The 19,799-nt window shown below is 39.8% G+C and overlaps 1 protein-coding gene across 7 annotated transcripts in view; it reads right to left on the minus strand.

The window, feature by feature from the left end:
• Positions 1 to 19,799, minus strand: part of ARID1B (AT-rich interaction domain 1B) — a 334,357-nt gene that overhangs the window by 34,070 nt on the left and 280,488 nt on the right. For 5 of the 7 annotated variants that reach the window (XM_074862776.1, XM_074862773.1, XM_074862774.1 and 2 more), the window contains 3 exons: positions 10,706 to 10,857; positions 3,090 to 3,199; positions 2,188 to 2,346 (listed from right to left, as the gene is read on the minus strand). In XM_074862776.1, the coding sequence (XP_074718877.1) occupies positions 2,188 to 2,346; positions 3,090 to 3,199; positions 10,706 to 10,857 (421 nt within the window). The remainder of the gene's footprint in view (positions 1 to 2,187; positions 2,347 to 3,089; positions 3,200 to 10,705; positions 10,858 to 19,799) is intronic. The other 2 variants (XM_074862778.1, XM_074862775.1) reach the window with 1 other exon arrangement.

Here is a 19,799-nt window from a genome sequence, read left to right on the forward strand (position 1 = left end):
TAGTTCACACCCACAGGTTAAATTTTTCTTTTAAAGAACTTTAAAGCCATCTCGCCACTCTCAGGGATGCACACTACGTCCAAAATTAGCATAGCAGAAGTGTCCTTTTACCAATGTACCTGAAGAGCCCTCAGAACATAACATTCAACAACTCCTTCTTCACATTTTCTCATGCCTCACTTCCATATAAAACTGCTGAAAGGATCCACTTAGTAGGATCATAGGGATACTGTGAAGTGAATTACAGACCATATTCACCCTTGCTTTTATCCTCTGCTGGAATGGAGAAGGTGTAGCACATGAAACAGTTTTGGGATTTAATGAACAAAATCAGGCTGTTTTCAGGTGTAATAAAACACCTGCAATCAATCGTTCCAGTCTATGTCAGGCTTCTGTTGAAGTCAGTGAAGTCATCCAATACACTGACCTTCCTAGGTAAAAAGGGATCAGCTAATCTGCAGTACTTATTTTTCTACTATTCCAAAGCACTATTTATCCATATCTGTGTACCAGGAAGCTAACTGAAGCTAACTAAAGATGCAGCAGCATTTGGACAGGAGGGCATCCAGAAGAAATTGAAAGCACAAACTTTCTCTATTTTTTTTTCCTATGCTGTAAGTTGGTATTTACATGGAAAAAACTTCACATACGTTCACAATGACTCTAGAATTTGTTATGCAGTTTATGCAATGAGCTCAGGAATGCATTATCATTTGGTAGCCTTGTAGAGGAAGAATTCAATGTGTTAGCCTGTGCAATAACTCTCTTGCTTTCCTCCAGAAAACCGCCCAAACAAGCAATACCCAAAACATTGCTACAAAACCAGAGTTTTTGGTACCACGCTTTCAGAAATGCTGTTAAGAAAAAGATGAGACTTTGTGGGAACAAGTAACACCAGCTGCCTTCTGAGACTCAAAGTTGCTGCCAAATAAACATCAAAACATTAAGGTGGTGCACTTCATGCCATGCTGCCCCTTTGCTCAGGGGATTCACTAGATGTCTGGATTTGGGATCTTTTTCCTTCCAATTGGCCTTTCTCTGTTTGCCCTGAGACATTCTCGTCAATATATCACTTTGTGAAAATTGTTATCAAAGAATTGTTGCTAATTTAAGTGCACATTAACATTGGAAAAAAACCCTTTATATTCCTCACAAGACTTATTAAAGGTATTATTTCAGTATTTTTCTATAGAGAAATTATGATCATTACTTTCGTTAAAAAGAAAAGAAGAACAATTTATATTTTTCTGATTTGAAAAAACAAAGCAAAAATGACCAAGCGGACATTTGCTCCCCACAGGCCATATCAGCTTATGCCTGCAGTCTTTTTTCTGTATGTGCATATAGATTTTCTATGTGTATATATACACATATATATGATGAAATTCTTTTTTAGCTCCACGCATCTCTCAGGTTTTTCTTTATGACCTGTATGAGAACAACTAAACCTACTAATCTAAAAAATAGTTTTCTAAAAACATACATGTATCAGGTTTTTTTCTACCCACAGTCTGAGTTATTTCCAAAATAATGGAATGAAGCAAATCAGAAAGAATTTTGGTTTAGACTGTGCCCTGATCACCTAATGATTGTATTTCCAAATATGCAATTCAAAACTAGAAATGTTTCAACAATATACATGGCAGCTTTTTCACGGTGCTAAGTCTACAATTTAAATGTTGACAGGTATTCGTTTCAATAGGGGAGAAGATTTCTCATTTTGTTTTTTTCCTAAATAATCCTAGCAAAGACAAGTGCAGCAACCAGAGTGAAGTCAGTTGTGTGAAGGAGTTTGGGCCCAGGAACAGAAATGAAATTGTCCTTAACAACACAGTTGGCATGCTTGGAAGCTGATGCATTACAGGAAGGATGTTTTCTTCACAACAACTGCTGTATTACCAGACAGCACACTTGCATGATGCACGCAATTTTACTCTTTCTTATTTCAAAGTACTGTTGGGACAAATTTTGCCCTTGGATAAGCATGCTCAGGCCCCACTGAAGCCAGGCAGTGGAACTTACAGTCATGTGTCCAAGAGCAGAATTTGTACCCAGTGTTACAAAGAAAGAAAACTGTTTAGTGGATAAATAATGAAGAAAAGGAATTTACAAAACAAACAAGCAAGCATTAAAATATAATTAATTACAAAAAAATAAACAAAAACCAAAAAAACCAGAGCCACTTACAGGGCTTGATGGAGTCTTTGGCCAGCCTGGGCTGCTAATGCTATCACTTTCATCTCCATGAAATGAGGAGATGCTAGCAGAGCTTGGGGACATTGGGGAAGGGACTGGCAGGTTGCCTGGGGTTGGGGGCTGAGAAATACCCTGAGAGCTGTAGCTATCCTGTGGTAGAGGAATAAAAAAAAAATAATATGACAAAGGCAGGGCAAACTTTATTAAAAACAAAAAAAATACATCCAGTTTAACAGACTGACCAATTTTTATATATAAAATATATATAAACAGAGAGACACATACATAAAACACACACATATATAAATATATTTATATATATATATAAAAGGTATTAAAACAACATTGTTAATTAGTATAATTTGGAAAGTTTGCTGGATGCTTGGCTAAAGTCACTAAGCCACCATGCTTATTTCAAGCTCACATGGAATGCTAAGCATGGGTTTCCCCTTATGAAAGAAAGAAAAAAAACAAGCTGTTCACCTTATTTTATCAAATAAGGCAGGAAAGCAAAATATTAAAGTATGTTGCTGCTGCTGAGGCGGCCAAAACAGGAAGCTATAACTGAAGGCAGAGAAAAATGGCTGCAAGTATTGAAACCAGGCAAGACCCTTCTTCCCCACCCACATGGCACAGCCGAATCCCCACGCAACTTTTGGCTTGGGTTGCTTTGCCCCTGCAAGTTAAAATGCCGTAAGAACTAGTAACTTTCAGATCCACACAATGAAGGAAAAAAGAAAAAAAAAAAGAAAAGAAACAAACAAAGAGATTGCACGTGAATGGAAAGGCATGCAGGAAAGAACAGAAGTGGGTAGGCCAAAACCAGAAGATGAAGGACAACACAGCAGACTTCTGCGGGCTGAACCAACACCACGTGCAGAGGTGGTAAATACCTTTGACTTGCTCTCGGGCTGGGGGGGTCCTTCTTCTTTGCCATCTGCTTTGAGAGGAAGGGGTAGTTTGGACTCACCAGGTGTCATCATATCTGCAAGACCCATAGGTGCTAATCGAAAACAGGAGAAACAGTTAAGCAGGACTATGTTTGGTTTTGTGGGAAAAAACATGCTGCAAGATTGTGGCACCATGTGAAGCAGAGGTTATCCCACCTCTGTCCTGTTATCCTAGCATCCGGAAACCTGGAAACCTCTTCAGTTGAAGTGAGGAAATAGAAGAGAACGAGCGAGGTGAGAATACAAGCACCATGTAACAACAACAACCACCACTTTACAGGGTAAAATTCATTCTTCATGCTGCTGGTGGTCTTCGACTGTTTCCACATTTGACTACTCCATTTTAACAGAACAACAGTCTATTATAGCAACTACTGCACCTTCCCTTTAGCAACAGACAAGTGTAAACGAAAATGATGCACATTTTGCTTGCAATGTTGAATCCGAGAAAAATGCTGAATTTCCCAGTTACGTCTGTATTAAGGTTGGTGTCCAGCAGATAATTCCTGCCCCTACTGACTTCAGTATGAATGGCTCAGCCACTGTGAGCCTTAGCTACAGAATTACAAGCTGTAAACTCCGCTCTGTTGGAGATCCAGCATTCAACGTCTTCCCCTCCTGCCAAAATGAGGTGGGACTATAACGAACGCACAAATGTCTTTCTATGATTATGGCACGCAGTTGCTTCCCAGGGGTGTGAGGAGTTTAAGGGGGTTTTTTATTTGAAGATGCAAGTGCTAAGTATAGTATTATTGCTGCAGAGCTGCTGGGTTCCTGGATTTCTAGAAAGATGCAAGAAGAAACATTCAGATAAATAGAGAGAAAATACTGGGCAGAGCAGATGCTAGGAGGTGCCATGACACTGAATCAATGCAAATAACCAGAGAACAGCAAGACACCAGGTGATTCTTTCCCTGCAGAAAACCATGTACACAGCATTTGCGGAGGACTAGATTATCTTCCTTTCCTCTCCTCTTTTTTTCCCCTCCATGCCCTTCTTTCAAAGAAGGATCTGAGATAAGAAAAACATAGGATAGAATAACCTACAAGACAATAAAAAGGAAAAAATACATATCCCAAACTTATAAATTTTAAGAATCGGCAAAGCATCATTGTTTTTAAAAAAAAAAAAAAAAAAATCTGATTACCAGACTAGTGTGCCTCTCTGCAAAATGACAATGCTGGCTTGCACTAGGCAGCAGGCACACTGCATAACAAGCCAAAGATAGGAGGGGGAAAAGAAGCTTTAAAAATACTTCACAGATTGCCCACTACAAAATGATTATTGCACATATTCATGTATTACTATGTTTTAGAAAATAATTAGTTTTAATTACAGCAGTGAGAGCATGAGCAGGACTCTGGCGAATACGCTGGCAAGCTCTGCAGTGCTAATTTGCTAATATCTTTAGCATCACTGCAGGTTGAGACTATGGGTCTGCCAAAAAAACCTACCCAGCCGTGTGCCATGTGAGTTTACAACTGTATGCTCAATACACAGCTTTGAACTGACGGTGTTTTTCATGGGCACATTTCCTTGTTTTTTCAAAGCACATTTGTAGCCCAATCAAGCCCTTAAAGTCATCAAAACACATAAATCATAATTGAGATTTAAAAAAAAATAAAATTACTTGCAATACTTAAGACTTCAAGAATTGGAACAAAAAGCCTTTTTCAAGTGATGCAGCTGCAGAGAAAAATCTATTGGGATCAGCTAAAAATGCTGTTATTTTTATGTATGTGTGTGAAACCTCAACAAAACAGCCAAGCAATATGATACTGGGAAGCCAGCATCCACTAAGCATTTGATTTGTATGCGTTTTGCCCTTATAACTGTTTGAGGAGTTGGGTCAGCTTGTGACCATTATGAAGTGAAGGATGGCAGCCTAACACATTTTAGTTTTGAATTCCACAGATTAAAAAAAAAGTTATTTTTCTTTTAGAGATTTTTAAAAAAATGTATGTACAAAATGGTCAAATGTATGCCACAGTCTGGCTTCAAACTGGAATGCAAAACTGTTATACAAAATCCATTTTAACAGTTAACACGTTTCATGCTGTGAAAGCACTAAAAAAGAAGACTTAGTTTTAGTTTCAAAGCAACCAGAGATGACCCTTCCCCTCTAAAGCGATTTTAGAGAGGTCAAACAAAGCAAAGTTAACAATCACACTTCTTCACCAGAATTCTGCATGGCTAAATCCTCTGCTGATATCTCACTGTTATCTAGGTTGGCACATCGTATTTCTATTACAAGGAATATAATAATTGTGCCCACTCCTGGTAGTCCTGTTTCCATCAGAATTCCTTTATAAAAATCTCTTTTCCAGAGAGATTTAAGTTAACACCTCATGTAAAGGGCAAGTAAGTAACTCTAGTCTGCAAATTACCACATATATTCTGACTATTAATCAAGTTTAGAAAATGTAACAATACTGATTCGTTTTGGCTTTTGAATATTTCTTATTGGGATATGCAAACATAACTACCAGGAGTTGGAGACAATTATGAAAAAAATAATAAAGTTTCCCAATTCTGTTTCACTTTTTGTTCTAAATTATTTAATGCATCTACATCCTTTCTTTCTACTTATAAGAGAAGAACTGCAAGGATTTCACTAGCAAATTGCAAGCTTGTCTAGTTTCCCTATAGCTTTTACCTAGGAAGTTTCCACAGCTACTTTTCTATCCACTATTGAAATGCTGTTTCATAACTTCTTGCAAACGTACTCTCCAGCGATTTGCAAACAGACATTCCTTCACTTTTTTTAGCAAAGTGGTACAGCAAGAACATTGTTTTGACCCCTTCTGAGCAGTGAAATACTGTTATTGTCACGAAACTGCTAAAATAAGACACAGCCTCTTTCTACACAGGTACTAATAATTCTGTGTGTGAAGTGCAGACCAAAGGATAAAACATTTTAGAGAGGAGGATAACAGGGAAATCTTGACTCAAAAAGTGTTGTAGTGTACTGTGAATAGGTTTCAAGTACTAGCCTCTGGCTTATTATAAGAATTTAAGAGCTAGAATGATTTCAAAAAGCAGGTATGGGTCAAGGTCCTGAATTAACTATTCCACACTGAATTTAATGTACTCAAAGGCAGATATTGACATGAGTAAAACTGCAGCAAAGTATTCTTTTTTGCTAAAGGCTGCTCTATCAGTCCCAGAAGATGATGAAATACAGTAGGAGTAGCAATACACAAACATTGTTTTTCTCTTTATTGCTAGTGCAATAACAAATCACACTCCACAAAACAGAATATTACATCCTTTGTAAGCATTCCTTCTTCCCTTCCACCCCTAGCACTCTCACACCAAGAAAAAAACCAACCAACCAAACAAACAAAAAGTAGCAAATTCATGACTCATGTGGACTTGGCAAGAGGATCCTCCTCACTGCTTTTATGCCCACAGGAAAAATGGAAGAGGGACAGCAGCGTTGCCTAATGTCCTGCCCCAAATGACCGTCTGCCTCCGGGGAAAAGCACAGCCCAGGGCACTTGGGCACCTTATGTGAAAGGGGTGAGTGGGCCACCCAAGGACCTCAGCGCTGCACCTCCTTTCTGCCTAACAAGTCTTGTCCGAGGGATGACAGGTGCATGTGGTTTGGGACGCGGGCATCTCTGTGCCAGGAGCTGGCCGATTTACACAGCCAGGAGCTGGCTGAGTCACACAATGACCACTGGATCACGGTCACCGGTTGTTTGAAGTATAGGTGATGGGATACTTCAGCTGTCAACTGCTGACATCCTCCAGAAAGTTTATTTCAATGTGCATTATATAATAGCTCATACAAAGATATGCATTACAGCAAAAAAAAATAGTGAAATAAATGGAGGTTTCAATTTTTCAGAAAAATGTAACCAAGCTGGAAAACAGAGAAAACCAATTAAGATTTCTAAAAAATGCTTCACATTCATAAACATGATTGCTTTTTCTATCAGAGGTTCATCCAAATGAAAGTCAAATATATATACGAAAAGGTAAGTGTTGTATCTATTTTTAATGTTATTTTTAAGAGCATCCTTTTAATTCCTTTAGTGCAAATAACTTTTCCTAGAACTTCATGTTTTATGTTAAAAATACATTGGGAACAATAATACCCAGAAAGTGAAAGGTTTCAGGAGGACCGATGTAGTGAAATTAGGAAAGGATCCTGGTGGCAAGTAAGGAGATTAATGCCTTTTTACTGTTTTGTTCACCTCCAGAGGTAGCAAAGACTGAGTGCCAGTTTCTGTGCAAGCACAAGTTTGGATCTGTGAGATCCAAGCTTCATATTACTTCTTTTTAAAGGTAATTTTCACTAGAATTAACAAGCCTTAATGCATGAAATTACTATTTTATTTATGTTGGGCTTTCTAAGTTTCCTTTTACTATATGTATTTTTAAAGCTTGAATTTAAAAAATAGGGGAAAAAAATCTAAAATATGTATGTGAACTCACATAACAAAAGGACAGTGGAGGTTATACAGTTTCTCTGAATGGCAGTTTGTTCCATAATTGTAAAGGGATTCCAGAATTTTTTCTTGAAGCTTTTGTTATTGTTATGGATGGGATACTCTATCAGAAGGATATGTCTCCTTTGATCTCATAATTTCTGTGTTCCTGAACTGCTCTACATAAGCAGAAGCCGGCACTCTGTTGTTTGATCCACAGTCACTGACGTGAAGTACCAGGATGCATAAATGCAACATGATTTTCATTTCAATTGTGACATTAATTAAAAAAACTAAAGAAAAAGACCCAACAGATCAACTGGTAATGAGTTATAAATACTCCTAAAAATGTGTAGCAAAACCAGCATTATACTTAACTGTACTGAAGCTCCAAAACCATGTGAAAACAATTACATGAGCATCAGCAATCTTCCTCTATTTTAGAGCAAAACCTAAAAGTGTAGTTGATTAAAATGAGTATAACCAAAACCTACCTTCCTCCCTCGAAACAGAATAGCAACCACACTCTCCAAAACCCAGACAACCAAGAAAACAACTCCCTCTTGCTTACCTTGGTTTTCCATTGGCCTCTAATTGAAACCACAGTTGCTCATGCCCAGTGCATGTGAGCAAGTTAACTAGTGCCCGCACTTCACTCCATCAGCAGTCACTCAGCTGCATTTGTTTTTGGCCATACACACTGACTGAACCCTGGTTTATCTGAGAGACCTGTGACTTTACAATAGTGAGGAAAAAAGGTTCAAGAGCCAGAAAGCTGAACCGGTCTTTGTGTCACAGAAAATGCCATTTTCAAGCCTGTAAGTAGTGTCACCTGCAAGTTCTCCACCTCATCAAATGCAGGGCCAGAGCTCACACTGAAGTGCTCCCCCTGCTCAAGACATTACCATTTTAAGTACTGTATTTACACTTGTCTTAAGCTCAGCCCTTCATTTCTTTGACCCAAGCAGAAGGATGTCAGGACAGGGGAAAATGCAGCATTCCCACTGCATGTGCCCCCAGCAGTATATTCCCACCTAATTTTCTCTTTTTGTTTCCTGCCCCTACCAACACTATCTGTGTGCTCTTGGGGGTCAGCTGCAAAAAGCGATCTAGATACATGTCTGCTCACACACAGAGGAAAAGCGGTGCGCTGAACTCCTCTAGTTCATCTCATACTTACTTTCCATTGGGTAATCTTTGAATTAATAAAACTGGAACAAAAGAAAACCTCACAAATGCACTGGCAGAAAAAACCCTGATAAATGTTTAAATTATTAAAAATCCAATATTTCAGAATGCATAACACAATAAAAAGAGTATGACTACCCCATACAAAAGACTGCTAGGATAAATGGCCTTGCATTGAACAGATTTCCACTGTATGAAATAACGAATGGCTGAATTATCTGAACAAAAAAACCTCTGTGAATCTTCCTTTAAACTGGTTATTCCTCAGGAATACATAAATCTTCTTAGGCAGGGCACTCTGCCATCTGTTTGCTGTTGGTTATTTTTGCAGCTCTGGGGGCCAAAGGAAAAGGGGGAAAAATTACTTCTGCTAATAGCAAAACAGAATTTATAGCACAGTTTCAATGCTCAGAAGTAATTTTATTTCAGCAAGCCAGACAAAACACATAACTACACAAACAAAACATAATATTACCTGGGACAGCTCTGGTGGGGGAAAAGCAAGCTATTATCTAATGGTCTTTTCAATAGCTTTTCCCTCTTCATCTAGACAGTGAAGTGTGCTGTCTGGACTAACCAATGGCTTCCAAGCCAGCACTGAAAAGCCCTTCTTTTTTTTTTTTTTTTTTTTTTTTTTGAAAAAAAATTACTGGTTAACAGCTTCCTTTCTGTTTCTTCTGCTAACCAAAAATGTAACATAATATTCTTGAAAAGTAAGACACTATTAAGTGTCTCAGAAGTTCCTATGTAGAGGAAAGAAACTCTATGGACAAACTAGAATCTCACAGTGGCCATTTTCTGTCCAGGAAGCAGGGACATATAGAATTGACAGGGAAGAAAGACAGGGAAGGAGGCAAAGGATGAAGGAATGAAACACACTAAGCAGCGCAGAGAGGAAGATACTGAAACACAGGCTCTTGGTAAGATACAATTTAAGTAGTAAGGCATCTCTAAAGAAATAAACAAAAGCAGAAACAATATCAAATCACTGTAGCACAACTATCCAGCTTCCAGAAAAATTTCAAAACCCCCAACATTTCAAAAAAGGCTAATGTAAAGCACGCACAGAAACTCCATGACTGGAGTAAGTATTTGGGAGGATTCACTTTAGGGTCACTGAAACGCCATCCAAACCCGCCCCAATCAAAGAAATGATCTTTACTGGTATTATCTTGATGAAGGATCACTGTTACAAGTTCAAGCTGAATATGGACCAAAAAAAACCCAAACCAAAACCCACATTTGCAGAGAACTACATTCACCTGTCTTCATAGTCACACACAAAGCTGCAAATAATTCTAAATTCACAAGTCATGATATGAAGGGTAATTCCAGCAGCTACACAGCATATGTTTTTTTTTTGCAAAAGAAAGCTATGATTAAATTTCATATACAGATATTTAAATAAGTAAACTAAGAAACCCTATATATGGTTATATGAATTTTGGAAACAGTAAATATGGCCTATGTTTTCAGAACAGAATAATTATTTTAAGTGCTCAACTTACAGCATCTTCAAGTCAGACCTGGTGCACATATATTTTTTAAACCAGTACTAGATTAAATATCTGAAATTGCAATCTTAGGAAGTAAGATACTGAAAAGCAACAGCAGCCTCTTAAAATTTCTCCTTCCCTCTCTTGCAGACACATACACACAAATATACATATACTTGCTAGTCAACACCTACGTCAAACTGGGTCCGAGTGTTGCTGGAACTGTTCAAAACATTGTACTCATCTACATGCTGTGCAAAAGAACTTAATGAAAAATGTATGAGTTATTGTACAAAAAAATGCAAAAACCTTAGCCTAGTTTCAAACCTATCCAACAGGGGTGAATCGGATGAAGAAGGCTATCCCCCTGCCACCAGCCCAGGGCTGGTACTGTTAAGCAGATTTATGGAGGAAGGCCACTGCTGAAAGGTTACCCACCATTAACTGTTGAACTGTTCACCATGTTAGGTGCCATGCTGTAAGGAGGAGCCTGCGGGTTCATCAAGCCAGAGCTGTTGTTCATCGGCTGAGTGTAGGGGGAGCTGGATCCCATAATACCGCTCTGATTCATGGCAGGAAAATTGCCTTGCCTATGAGAAGAAAGAGCACACACACGATGTCTCATTACATACCTCATTGCTGAAGATGCTGTGGTTTGTTACAGAGTACCTCTTCTATTGTTTGCAAATAGCTAAGGAGAAAGCACGCAATTAGTTCATTTTACCTACATGGGAGCTTTGAATTAGTCATGAATTAGTTACTGTATGTGAGACAGAACTGGACTGAACACAAATTTCAAGAGATGTATACGCTGCCTTTACATGTCACAACCAATCAGCAGAAAAATACAACTTGTGTTATTTATCCTATGAGTAGACAAGTAATGTGATCGAGTCAAAATTAGAACCTAGTGTTGGCATAAAAAAAAAAAACCAGTGAATTGTCATTTTGACCATGTAATAGAAATTCTTACCTGCCATAGCTTAAAAAACAGTGAAATGACCACAACAAAAATGGGTACCATAGAATCTGTTTCAGATTTCTGTATCTGATGTTATCACATTGAATACAATGTTCCTCTTTTGTCCATGCTATCTATGTCCAATCTTTCAAAAAAAAAAAAAAAAAAAGGTACATACTACACTTTGCTGAAACAAGAAACCTCAGCAGAACTATTTTGGTTTTGAAAATTAATCACATATCTGTAAAATACTTTCATAACTGAGACTTAAGTTTGTCTGAAAAACTGTCCTAAATGAAGCTCTTACCTAATTCTCCACATCTTCAGACCAAGTGTTTTTGAAGGCTAAACCTTATCTACTCTAAATTCTAAAAGTAAGTTCTAAAAAGTATCTAAGTATCAAATTCTATAGATAAACTGAGGCATAAGGAAGAAAATAATCCAATCCAAGTAAGCAGAATAACCTGATCCAACTTCAAAAATAACCTTTTATTCTTTTAATCCATAATACAATTATCTAACCTTGATAGAGTTGAAGACTGCACATGTTATGATATGGATATAGATACAGATTTATACACACAAAATCATATATATAAATAAAAACACATGCAAAAATATACTTACTTGTATATTCATAGCCTACATAGGAAAATACAAAACTCAGACCTGTTTCTTCAACGTACCCCCTGTAAATTTATGCTGTTTTTCCAAATAAAGGAGACAAGAAAAGAAGTAACCACCCCTTTACATAGCTTTGGTACCTGTCAGCTTTTTTTCCCTCACAAAAAACAAAGCATTTAATTTTATCCCACAGGCAGGGAAAGCTGCGTGTCCTGGTAGCAAGATGGAGTTTTGGTATAAATTCTACTTTTCATTATTATCCAGTATTCAAACAAAACAGACAACGCCCAAACCAACAACCCTGAATAACTTCAATGGCTTCTTGTCTTCTCCAAACTCATGGCAGATTCTTAACGCAATTGGTAGAAAGGGATTTCTTTTTTAGGAGGTACAGGAGGAAGACCATTAAATCACTATTTGGCCTAATTTTTCTTGACACATTGTGAATTTCTTCAAAGGAAAAGAGAACGTGTTATCTAAATAAAGCATCTTTTTCCAAGTCAGTTTTGTCCTTTGCTCTCTGAAGACAAACTTTTCTTCACTCTTGCAAAGAGGCAAAGGCTTTCTTTTGATATGAAGGAGACAACTGCCATACAATGTCATTTCCCTGATGAAGCTTGCAATGAGTAGTGGAGGGAAAAGATTTAAAATGCACAGTGCTGCAATGCTCCAAGGGAAAATTACAAAGGGAAAAGAGAAGAGCAGGACCATTTGGCAACAACTTTAAAAGATTTCAGTCACACAATCAAGCTTTTCTTATGTAAATACTTTATCTTAAACACCCCCACCCCCCTTTTTTTAGCTGAAAATTGCTATATTTCAACAAATGCAGTTAACTGAAAAGTTCTTTCTATGCTGGATAAGCAAGATCCTTCCTATTGCTGGTTAAAGTTACTAGTGAGCACGAAGAAAATGTGCAAGTGCATTTCTACACTTTAAAAATGAAGTAATAGATTTTGAAAGGTTCTTTTATGGAGTAAGGATGGGATTCTGGAAAAGACAGAAGTCTCTACAGGTATCTATCTCTCCAATGTCCTTCTGATTTAAAAATACACAGGACATCCACATCTGCAGGTAAGCTAAAATTGGTCCTTACCTACTAATATTTCAATACTATTACTTCCTATAGCATGTGTATCTTCTAGGCTGTGGGGCTGTTCATTGTCTCAAATTGAGGTACAACCTATTTCATGTTACCCACTATGGACATCAATCTCAATTGTAGCTCATGAAAGCATACTGCTGTACAACAGCTTTAAATCAAAAAGTAGAAAACTATTTCCAGTTTAGACGGGGAGTGGAAATTAAATAAAAGGAATACACTAGCTTTGGCCAGGACAGCAAGAAAACAACGGAAGTCTAAAGAAATTGCTTCTGTACCCAGAAAGACCTGAATGGCAGAACCTAATTCCGATATTTCATCTGGCAAGGCAATACCTTTCCTTTTCATCCTCCCATTAATGCTGCACTTGGAATGGACACAGCTCTCCATCTCTGGAAAGAGCCCAGCAAGTGAAAAGACAGCACCATCCCTGGCAGAACTTTGTCCTTCCCTGGTCCCCTATCAATGCACTGACCGCAGCACAGACGAGCTAATTCAGTGACACTGAAAGGCAACATCGTGTAAGAGTAAATGTTATTTTATCCTGAGACTGGGTACAGTGCACAGTACAGAGCTCCTCCACATACTATTCTGCTCTATGATGGCTTGGAATGGAAAGTTTCTTTAGGGAGAAATAATCAGGTATTACTTCAGTCTTTAATTCTCACTCCACAGTGGGCCTCCTTTGAGTAAAGACTGCCAACTGTGACAAATTGTGCTGCATCAGTGCTATAATATGAAGTGGAGTCCATTAAGAACTGAGCTGAGATCACCAAACTCATTTTGATTAACCTCCAGGTCACTAAACACTTATAAATATGTTGCACAGCAGCTGCTAAACATATTTATATATGCTTAAGGTCACAGCATCATCTGTTGGTTGTTGGAGTTAAGTCAAAAATCTTATGTTTCCTTCTGTGCTGCTTTTAGTAAAGGCATATCCAACACGCTATTTAAGAAGTAGTTATCTCAAAGCATACTACCGGACTCTCTCTTACACCTCCCAATTCCCTCCTCTATTTTTCTGGAAGGCTAAATAAAAATCAAGTCTTTTAAAAACAGTCTGCTGTACATGTAGTGACATCTAATGGCAAAAATTCAACTGACCAGCTATGAATTCTATAGCAGAACCCAGTTAAGTATACTATTTAACAATATTTACCACATAAACACCAATAGCTGCATTGCCTAGGGATGACAAAAGTGATAATTAGGAATAACAGGATGAAATTAAGAAAAGAAACACCTATGTTGAGTATAGGGAAAAAGTGTCTCATGCAGCTACCCTCCAAGAGAATGAAGGAAACCTCAGTATTTCACACTTCTGCACACAGACAACACATTAGAAAAAGTACTGCTCAGAGAAATCCTACATTACATATGAACTAGATGACCTGTCGTGTATTTTCCAGCTCTAACTCCTCCAATACCATGATCCCAGATCACATATTTTTGTCCATTTAGAAGAAAAAGCAGCTGGGCCAATACAAATTTAGGATTATGCTATCAATTTAAACACTATACTTAAGCCTACACATTTCTTTTTTTCTGCTCTACTGCCACAAGTAGATCTCTAAGCATTCAGCAAATGGAAGGGGGGGAAATCTGCTTGTTTTCTGTGGTTTATTTACTCTGGTGACAATTAGTAATTCACAGCACTTGCATAATGCCAGAGACAGTTGTTACGCTCGAGGAAAGGGCTGCCACCCAGGGGGACCTAGACAGGCTGGAGGAATGTGCTGACAGGAACCTTATGAAAGTCAGCAGGGACAAGTGCAAGGTCCTGCACCTGGGAAGGATGAGCCCCCTGCAGCGGTGCTGGCTGGGGCTTGACTGGGGGGAGCAGCTTTCCTGTAAAGCCCCTGGGCATCTTGGCAGGCAGGGAGCTGAGTGTGAGCCAGCGGAGTGCCCTGGCAGCAAAGAGGGCCAAAAACATCCTGGGCTGTGTGAGCAGGAGCAGAGCCAGGAGATGGAGGGAACTGATCACCCCCTCCTTACTCGTCACTCATTAGACTCCATCTAGAGTATCATGTCCAGTTTTGGATCCCCCAGTAAAGGAAAGAGGACGATAAACTGGAGTGAGTTTAGCAGAGGACCCTTTAGATGGTCAGGGCTTGAGCACTCACCCTGGAGAGGCTGAAGGATGAGGGCTAGTTCAGCCAGGGGCAGAGACAGCTTTCGAGAGGAACCCAACAGCAGCCCCCCCCAGCACCTAAAAGGAGGTCAGCAAGAAGATGAAGCCAGGTTCTTCACAGTGAGGCACAGTGGGAGGATGAGACACAAGGGACAAGAGTTAAAACATGGGAAGTTCAGACTGGATGTAAGGAAACCCTTTTCCCAGTAAAAACAGTCAGGCACTAGACCTGGTGGCCCAGAGAGGGTTTGCAGTCTGTCCTTGGAGGTTTTCAAGATCCAGCTGGATAAAGCCCTGAGGTCTCAGCTGAGCCTGCTGAGGAAGAGGCTGGGCCAGAGACCTCCTGAGGTTCCTTCCAGTCTGAATGACCCTATGATCCCAGACTGTCAGCTTAATTGTGCTGTTGATAGTCTGGTGTACTATCGGGTCCAAAATACAACTGGTCAAATTCAAAACATTCCCTTTTAAGAAGGTCCTGTTCTGCTCTTTTGTCTTCCTTCATTTGCAATCTACCCGAAGCTTAATCTGCACTTAATCCTTTTTCTCTGCAAAACAAGTAGCATCAGATCTAATTGTGTCTTCTGAGCTAATGCAGAAGTCCATGTACATAAAGAGAGGAGATGACATGCAATATCTGGTCATCGTTAAAAAGCAGAACAAAGGAATTGTAAGAAAAAAGAGCACTGACAATACAAAGGAGCGCACGAGTGATCACAGCTGCCGAGCAGTGTCTCTTATATTGAGATGCCTTCCTTTAATTGGACATGTAATCACCAGCAGGTTAGTGTGTTGTCTCCGACTGCTACACAAAAGTCATTCTGCAGCCCTTGCGTTTAATACTTGATGGTATGTGATTTAGTACCTCCCCAGTGTTGCTATCTGATGAAGGTTTTTACTGTTTTCCTCAAATTTGAACAAACATGAACTAATTACAAAATTGAGTTCAGAGGTAGGTGTGGTTTAGCGATGGACAATGATAAATGTGGATTATACTTCTCAGCAGGACAAGAAATGAAGACAGAACTTTTCATATGGAAACATGTCAAAGCTCAGGGTTTTGCTGTGTGCAGAAGGATCAAGTTCTATGACTTTCTCTGGATTCTGTGGCACACATCTGACACTCTGTGTTCTCCTCTCAATCTAAACCTGTGACATTGAAGCAAAGCCCTTCGTGCACTCAGAAAAAATGATCCAGCTTCCGTAATGAGCCCTGTGGCACCGTGAACAAAGGAATGAGTCGAACACAGACATGTGTATGAAACAGAAGGAGGGTTCAGAGGTGGAGAGTCTAGAAGGGCTGCAGGTGAGGAGAGTCTGGGGCAGAAAAGATGGAAATGGAGGGGAGAGTAGGTGGATATGAAGCATGAACAGCAAGGGTTGAGAGCATCCTCACTAAGTGCCAAAGGTTTTTCAGGCCAGGAGGATGATGGGTGCTCTGGAGAAGGGAGATGAAACAGAAATGCAGGAGGAAGAGCAGGGAGGAACATACAGGGAGCCGCTACTCCCAGGCTAAACACAGGAAAGGTCCCTCCAGCACAAACACAGAGCCTCTCAGCCAGGTCTGCCTGAAGGAATGGAGAGATTCACAGGGCAGCCTCAAAAGCTGGGTGCTACAAGAGATGTGCCTTTCTGCAGCTCCTCTGCTCGTGCACACTGCGACAAGGCAGAGCCAGGCTCCAAGGCGGCCACCCTGGCCAGGAGCTGGGCGAGCACAATGGAGCGATGCCAAAGGAGCAGTGTTGCAAAGATGGGAGCTGGGATGGGACACATAGCCCACCCAGGTAGGGAAGAGCTGCCACTGAGTCACACCTCACACATCCTGGTGGCCACAAGCTCGCACCAATTATTATTTAGGCACCTCTGCACTGTGCTTCCTGACACTTCCCACAGCACTCACGTAATGTAGGATTTTTCCCAGTTATCCTGCCGTCAGCACTGGACCTGAAAAATTATCCTGTTACTGTCACCTGGCCACCTGAACAATTGGCTGGTGGAAAAAAAAAATAGCCCACAAGCTCATGGAAGTTTGCCATTTCTGCTCCAGATCTTTAACCTACATCAGTTTTGCAGCGAATGCACTGCAGCACCTCAGGGGAATAATTTGTGTAAACATTTTAAAAGGAACATTTTTTTTTTTAATGCTGACACACTGCTAAGGTGGCTACTTGATTACAAACTGTGAAAATGACTGCGTTAGGCTGCACTCACAAATCACAGTGTACTGACCAAATTGCCCTGTGCTTATCTGTGCCAGGTCTGCAGCATGACAATATTTCCTCTCTCTTTTAAATGTCAAAGTATGATTTGGGGGGTTGTTATTTAAACACACTGACCTGCACAATAACCAGAAGTACTTTATTTAAATCTGTCTTGAGCTGGGACTAGCCTTAAGCGCTTATAATCTGTCATACTTTGACACCAAATGGGTTATTATAACGAGAGTAATTCAGGAGTGAGACCCGTGAATGCTTTCTCCCTGGAGAATTTACACATAAACATGTGCATGCAGATACATATGCTCTTTTGTTACGTATTTTCCTTCTTGCTACATTATGGGCCTCCTTGGAGAAGTGAAACTGTTTCCGTCATCAGGGGTTATGGGAGAACTGAAGGAGGGAGAAGAGAGCAAGGGAAAATAAGCCCCCAGCGTGGCTTACTTTGCTCTGACTGGAAGTTCATCAGTGCGTCAGCACTGTTAGCAAAGGCCAAGACACCCGAAATCTGAACATTCGCTTGAGCAGCTATGAAATGGCATTAAAGGCAGTTCCCATCTGAATAAAACAAACAAATTTAACACCACTGTATCTGAAAGCTAAGTATCTCCCTGTCATTAGCTGCTACTATAAGTGTACTAACCTGGATTTACATTTCCTTCTTTGTTAGTGGGAAAGCTCACCACTTGCAACAACAAAGTTTTAAAAAAGCAACCACAAAAGCTGGTAATGTGACCAGGTCTGCCACAAGATTTTTTCCATTTTTCAGGTTAAAAGTAAAAAGAAAATTTTATACTTGTGTGTGTGCATGCATGAACAGGGGAGGCCAAAGCTCAGAAATACACTGACACTCACAAAACACTGGAAAACATAAAGGAAAAAGCATCCAGATTTGTACCAAGGTGCATGTGCATGTGTGTGTGTGTCTGCTGACATCAGACACATAGAATCAACACCAAACTACTCCTTCAACAACCAGGCCTAAATGCCAATGCTAAAACAGGGAATAATTTTCTAGCATCATAATTATGTGACAGTGCACATCACCTTGTAATCCACTGCAGACTGACCAAGCACGCTGCCTGTTTTCTTCGTCTGGCTGATCTAAAGATTATTGTGTAAGATACTTTTTGGAAGAATAACAGGAATACCCTTTATAAATATATTCTTTTTCTTCTGATTACCCAGATACTTGTGCCTTTAGCATTATCACCATTACTTACGTTTCACTAAGAAACAATCAAGGAGGGAGAAGAAACTTAAAAATCAGTTGTTTCTACTAGGCTGATTCAATGCTCAGATCTTCAGAAAAGCGGCCACAAGAACTTTTTGCTAACAGCAGCTGTTTGCACACTGCCCCATCAGACATAGTATCTGAGCACTGTGAAGATACATTTCTTAGCCCAAGTGGTGTGTGTGATGGGTAAAAGAGGGCTGCTATAACCTGTCTGGCAAGCAGTAGCATGCATGAACTGAGTTTGTAGTGAAAAATCAAATTTGCCCTGTATGGCATGATGCAGTCAATCTGAACCAAAATGGTACCAGAAGGGTGATTTAGCTCAGTGTGACTTGATATCAAAATGGGAATGACTCATATGACTCTCTCACTATGCACCTTCTATTTTTGTGCATGTTTATAAATAGCTGTATTAAAAAGTCAGAAGGCCCTACAAAACTCTCCCAGAATGATTACTTGGAAGAGGGTAAGAGTCTGTTCCCAGCACACAAACAGCCAGGACGTCACTAAAGCATGGTGCTAAAAAGCCACAGGAAGCTAAGGACACACTGCATGTTCCACTAATTCAATTTCCTCTGATGGGGCACTGCCTCAGGAGAGGCTCGACCCCTGAGCTGCCTCCTCTTCCACCTGGGGATGTGGACCTCCTGTCACCTCTCACCACGCTCTCACCATGTTCAGTCATGTCCTCGCACTGTTTTTGAGCACCACTGCAGCTCCATGGAGCTCACTGTGCTGGCAACCAACTGAAAATCTAATAAACTCCTGATCGTTTCATGCCAGCTCTTCAGTGTATCTTTTCATAGTAAAATGTCATCTGGCTGACAGTGCACTGAATGCAACTGTGCATCTGTAGCAGCATGGCGAGGAAGTTCTCCAAAGGGATTTCCCAGCAGACACATTTTCACTTACCTACCTTTGCCCAATAGCCTAGAGCTGTTATATGTTTATCAATATTATTACTACCACTATTACCATCAGTCTCGGCACTTTGGCATCCAGACAGTTTCACAAGAGCTATGTGGTGCATATATCTGCATGGTTTCAGCTGGCTCTTTTCTTCATCTTTGGCTCAGAAGACGCCTGAAACCTACTGTGACAACTGCAACAGGTATTTAATGTTTTAGTGAGACTCCTGAACATAGTTTTAAAAATCTTATTGCTGTTATGTTACTATTAATATGATTCTTACAAGGTTACTTATATGTCCACTTAGAATTGATGCTTCTATCTGAACTCCATCAATAAAGTGAAGGGCTCT

The sequence above is a fragment of the Strix uralensis genome, chromosome 3 (genome assembly GCF_047716275.1).
Source record: "Strix uralensis isolate ZFMK-TIS-50842 chromosome 3, bStrUra1, whole genome shotgun sequence".
NCBI classification, from domain to species: Eukaryota; Metazoa; Chordata; class Aves; order Strigiformes; family Strigidae; genus Strix; species Strix uralensis.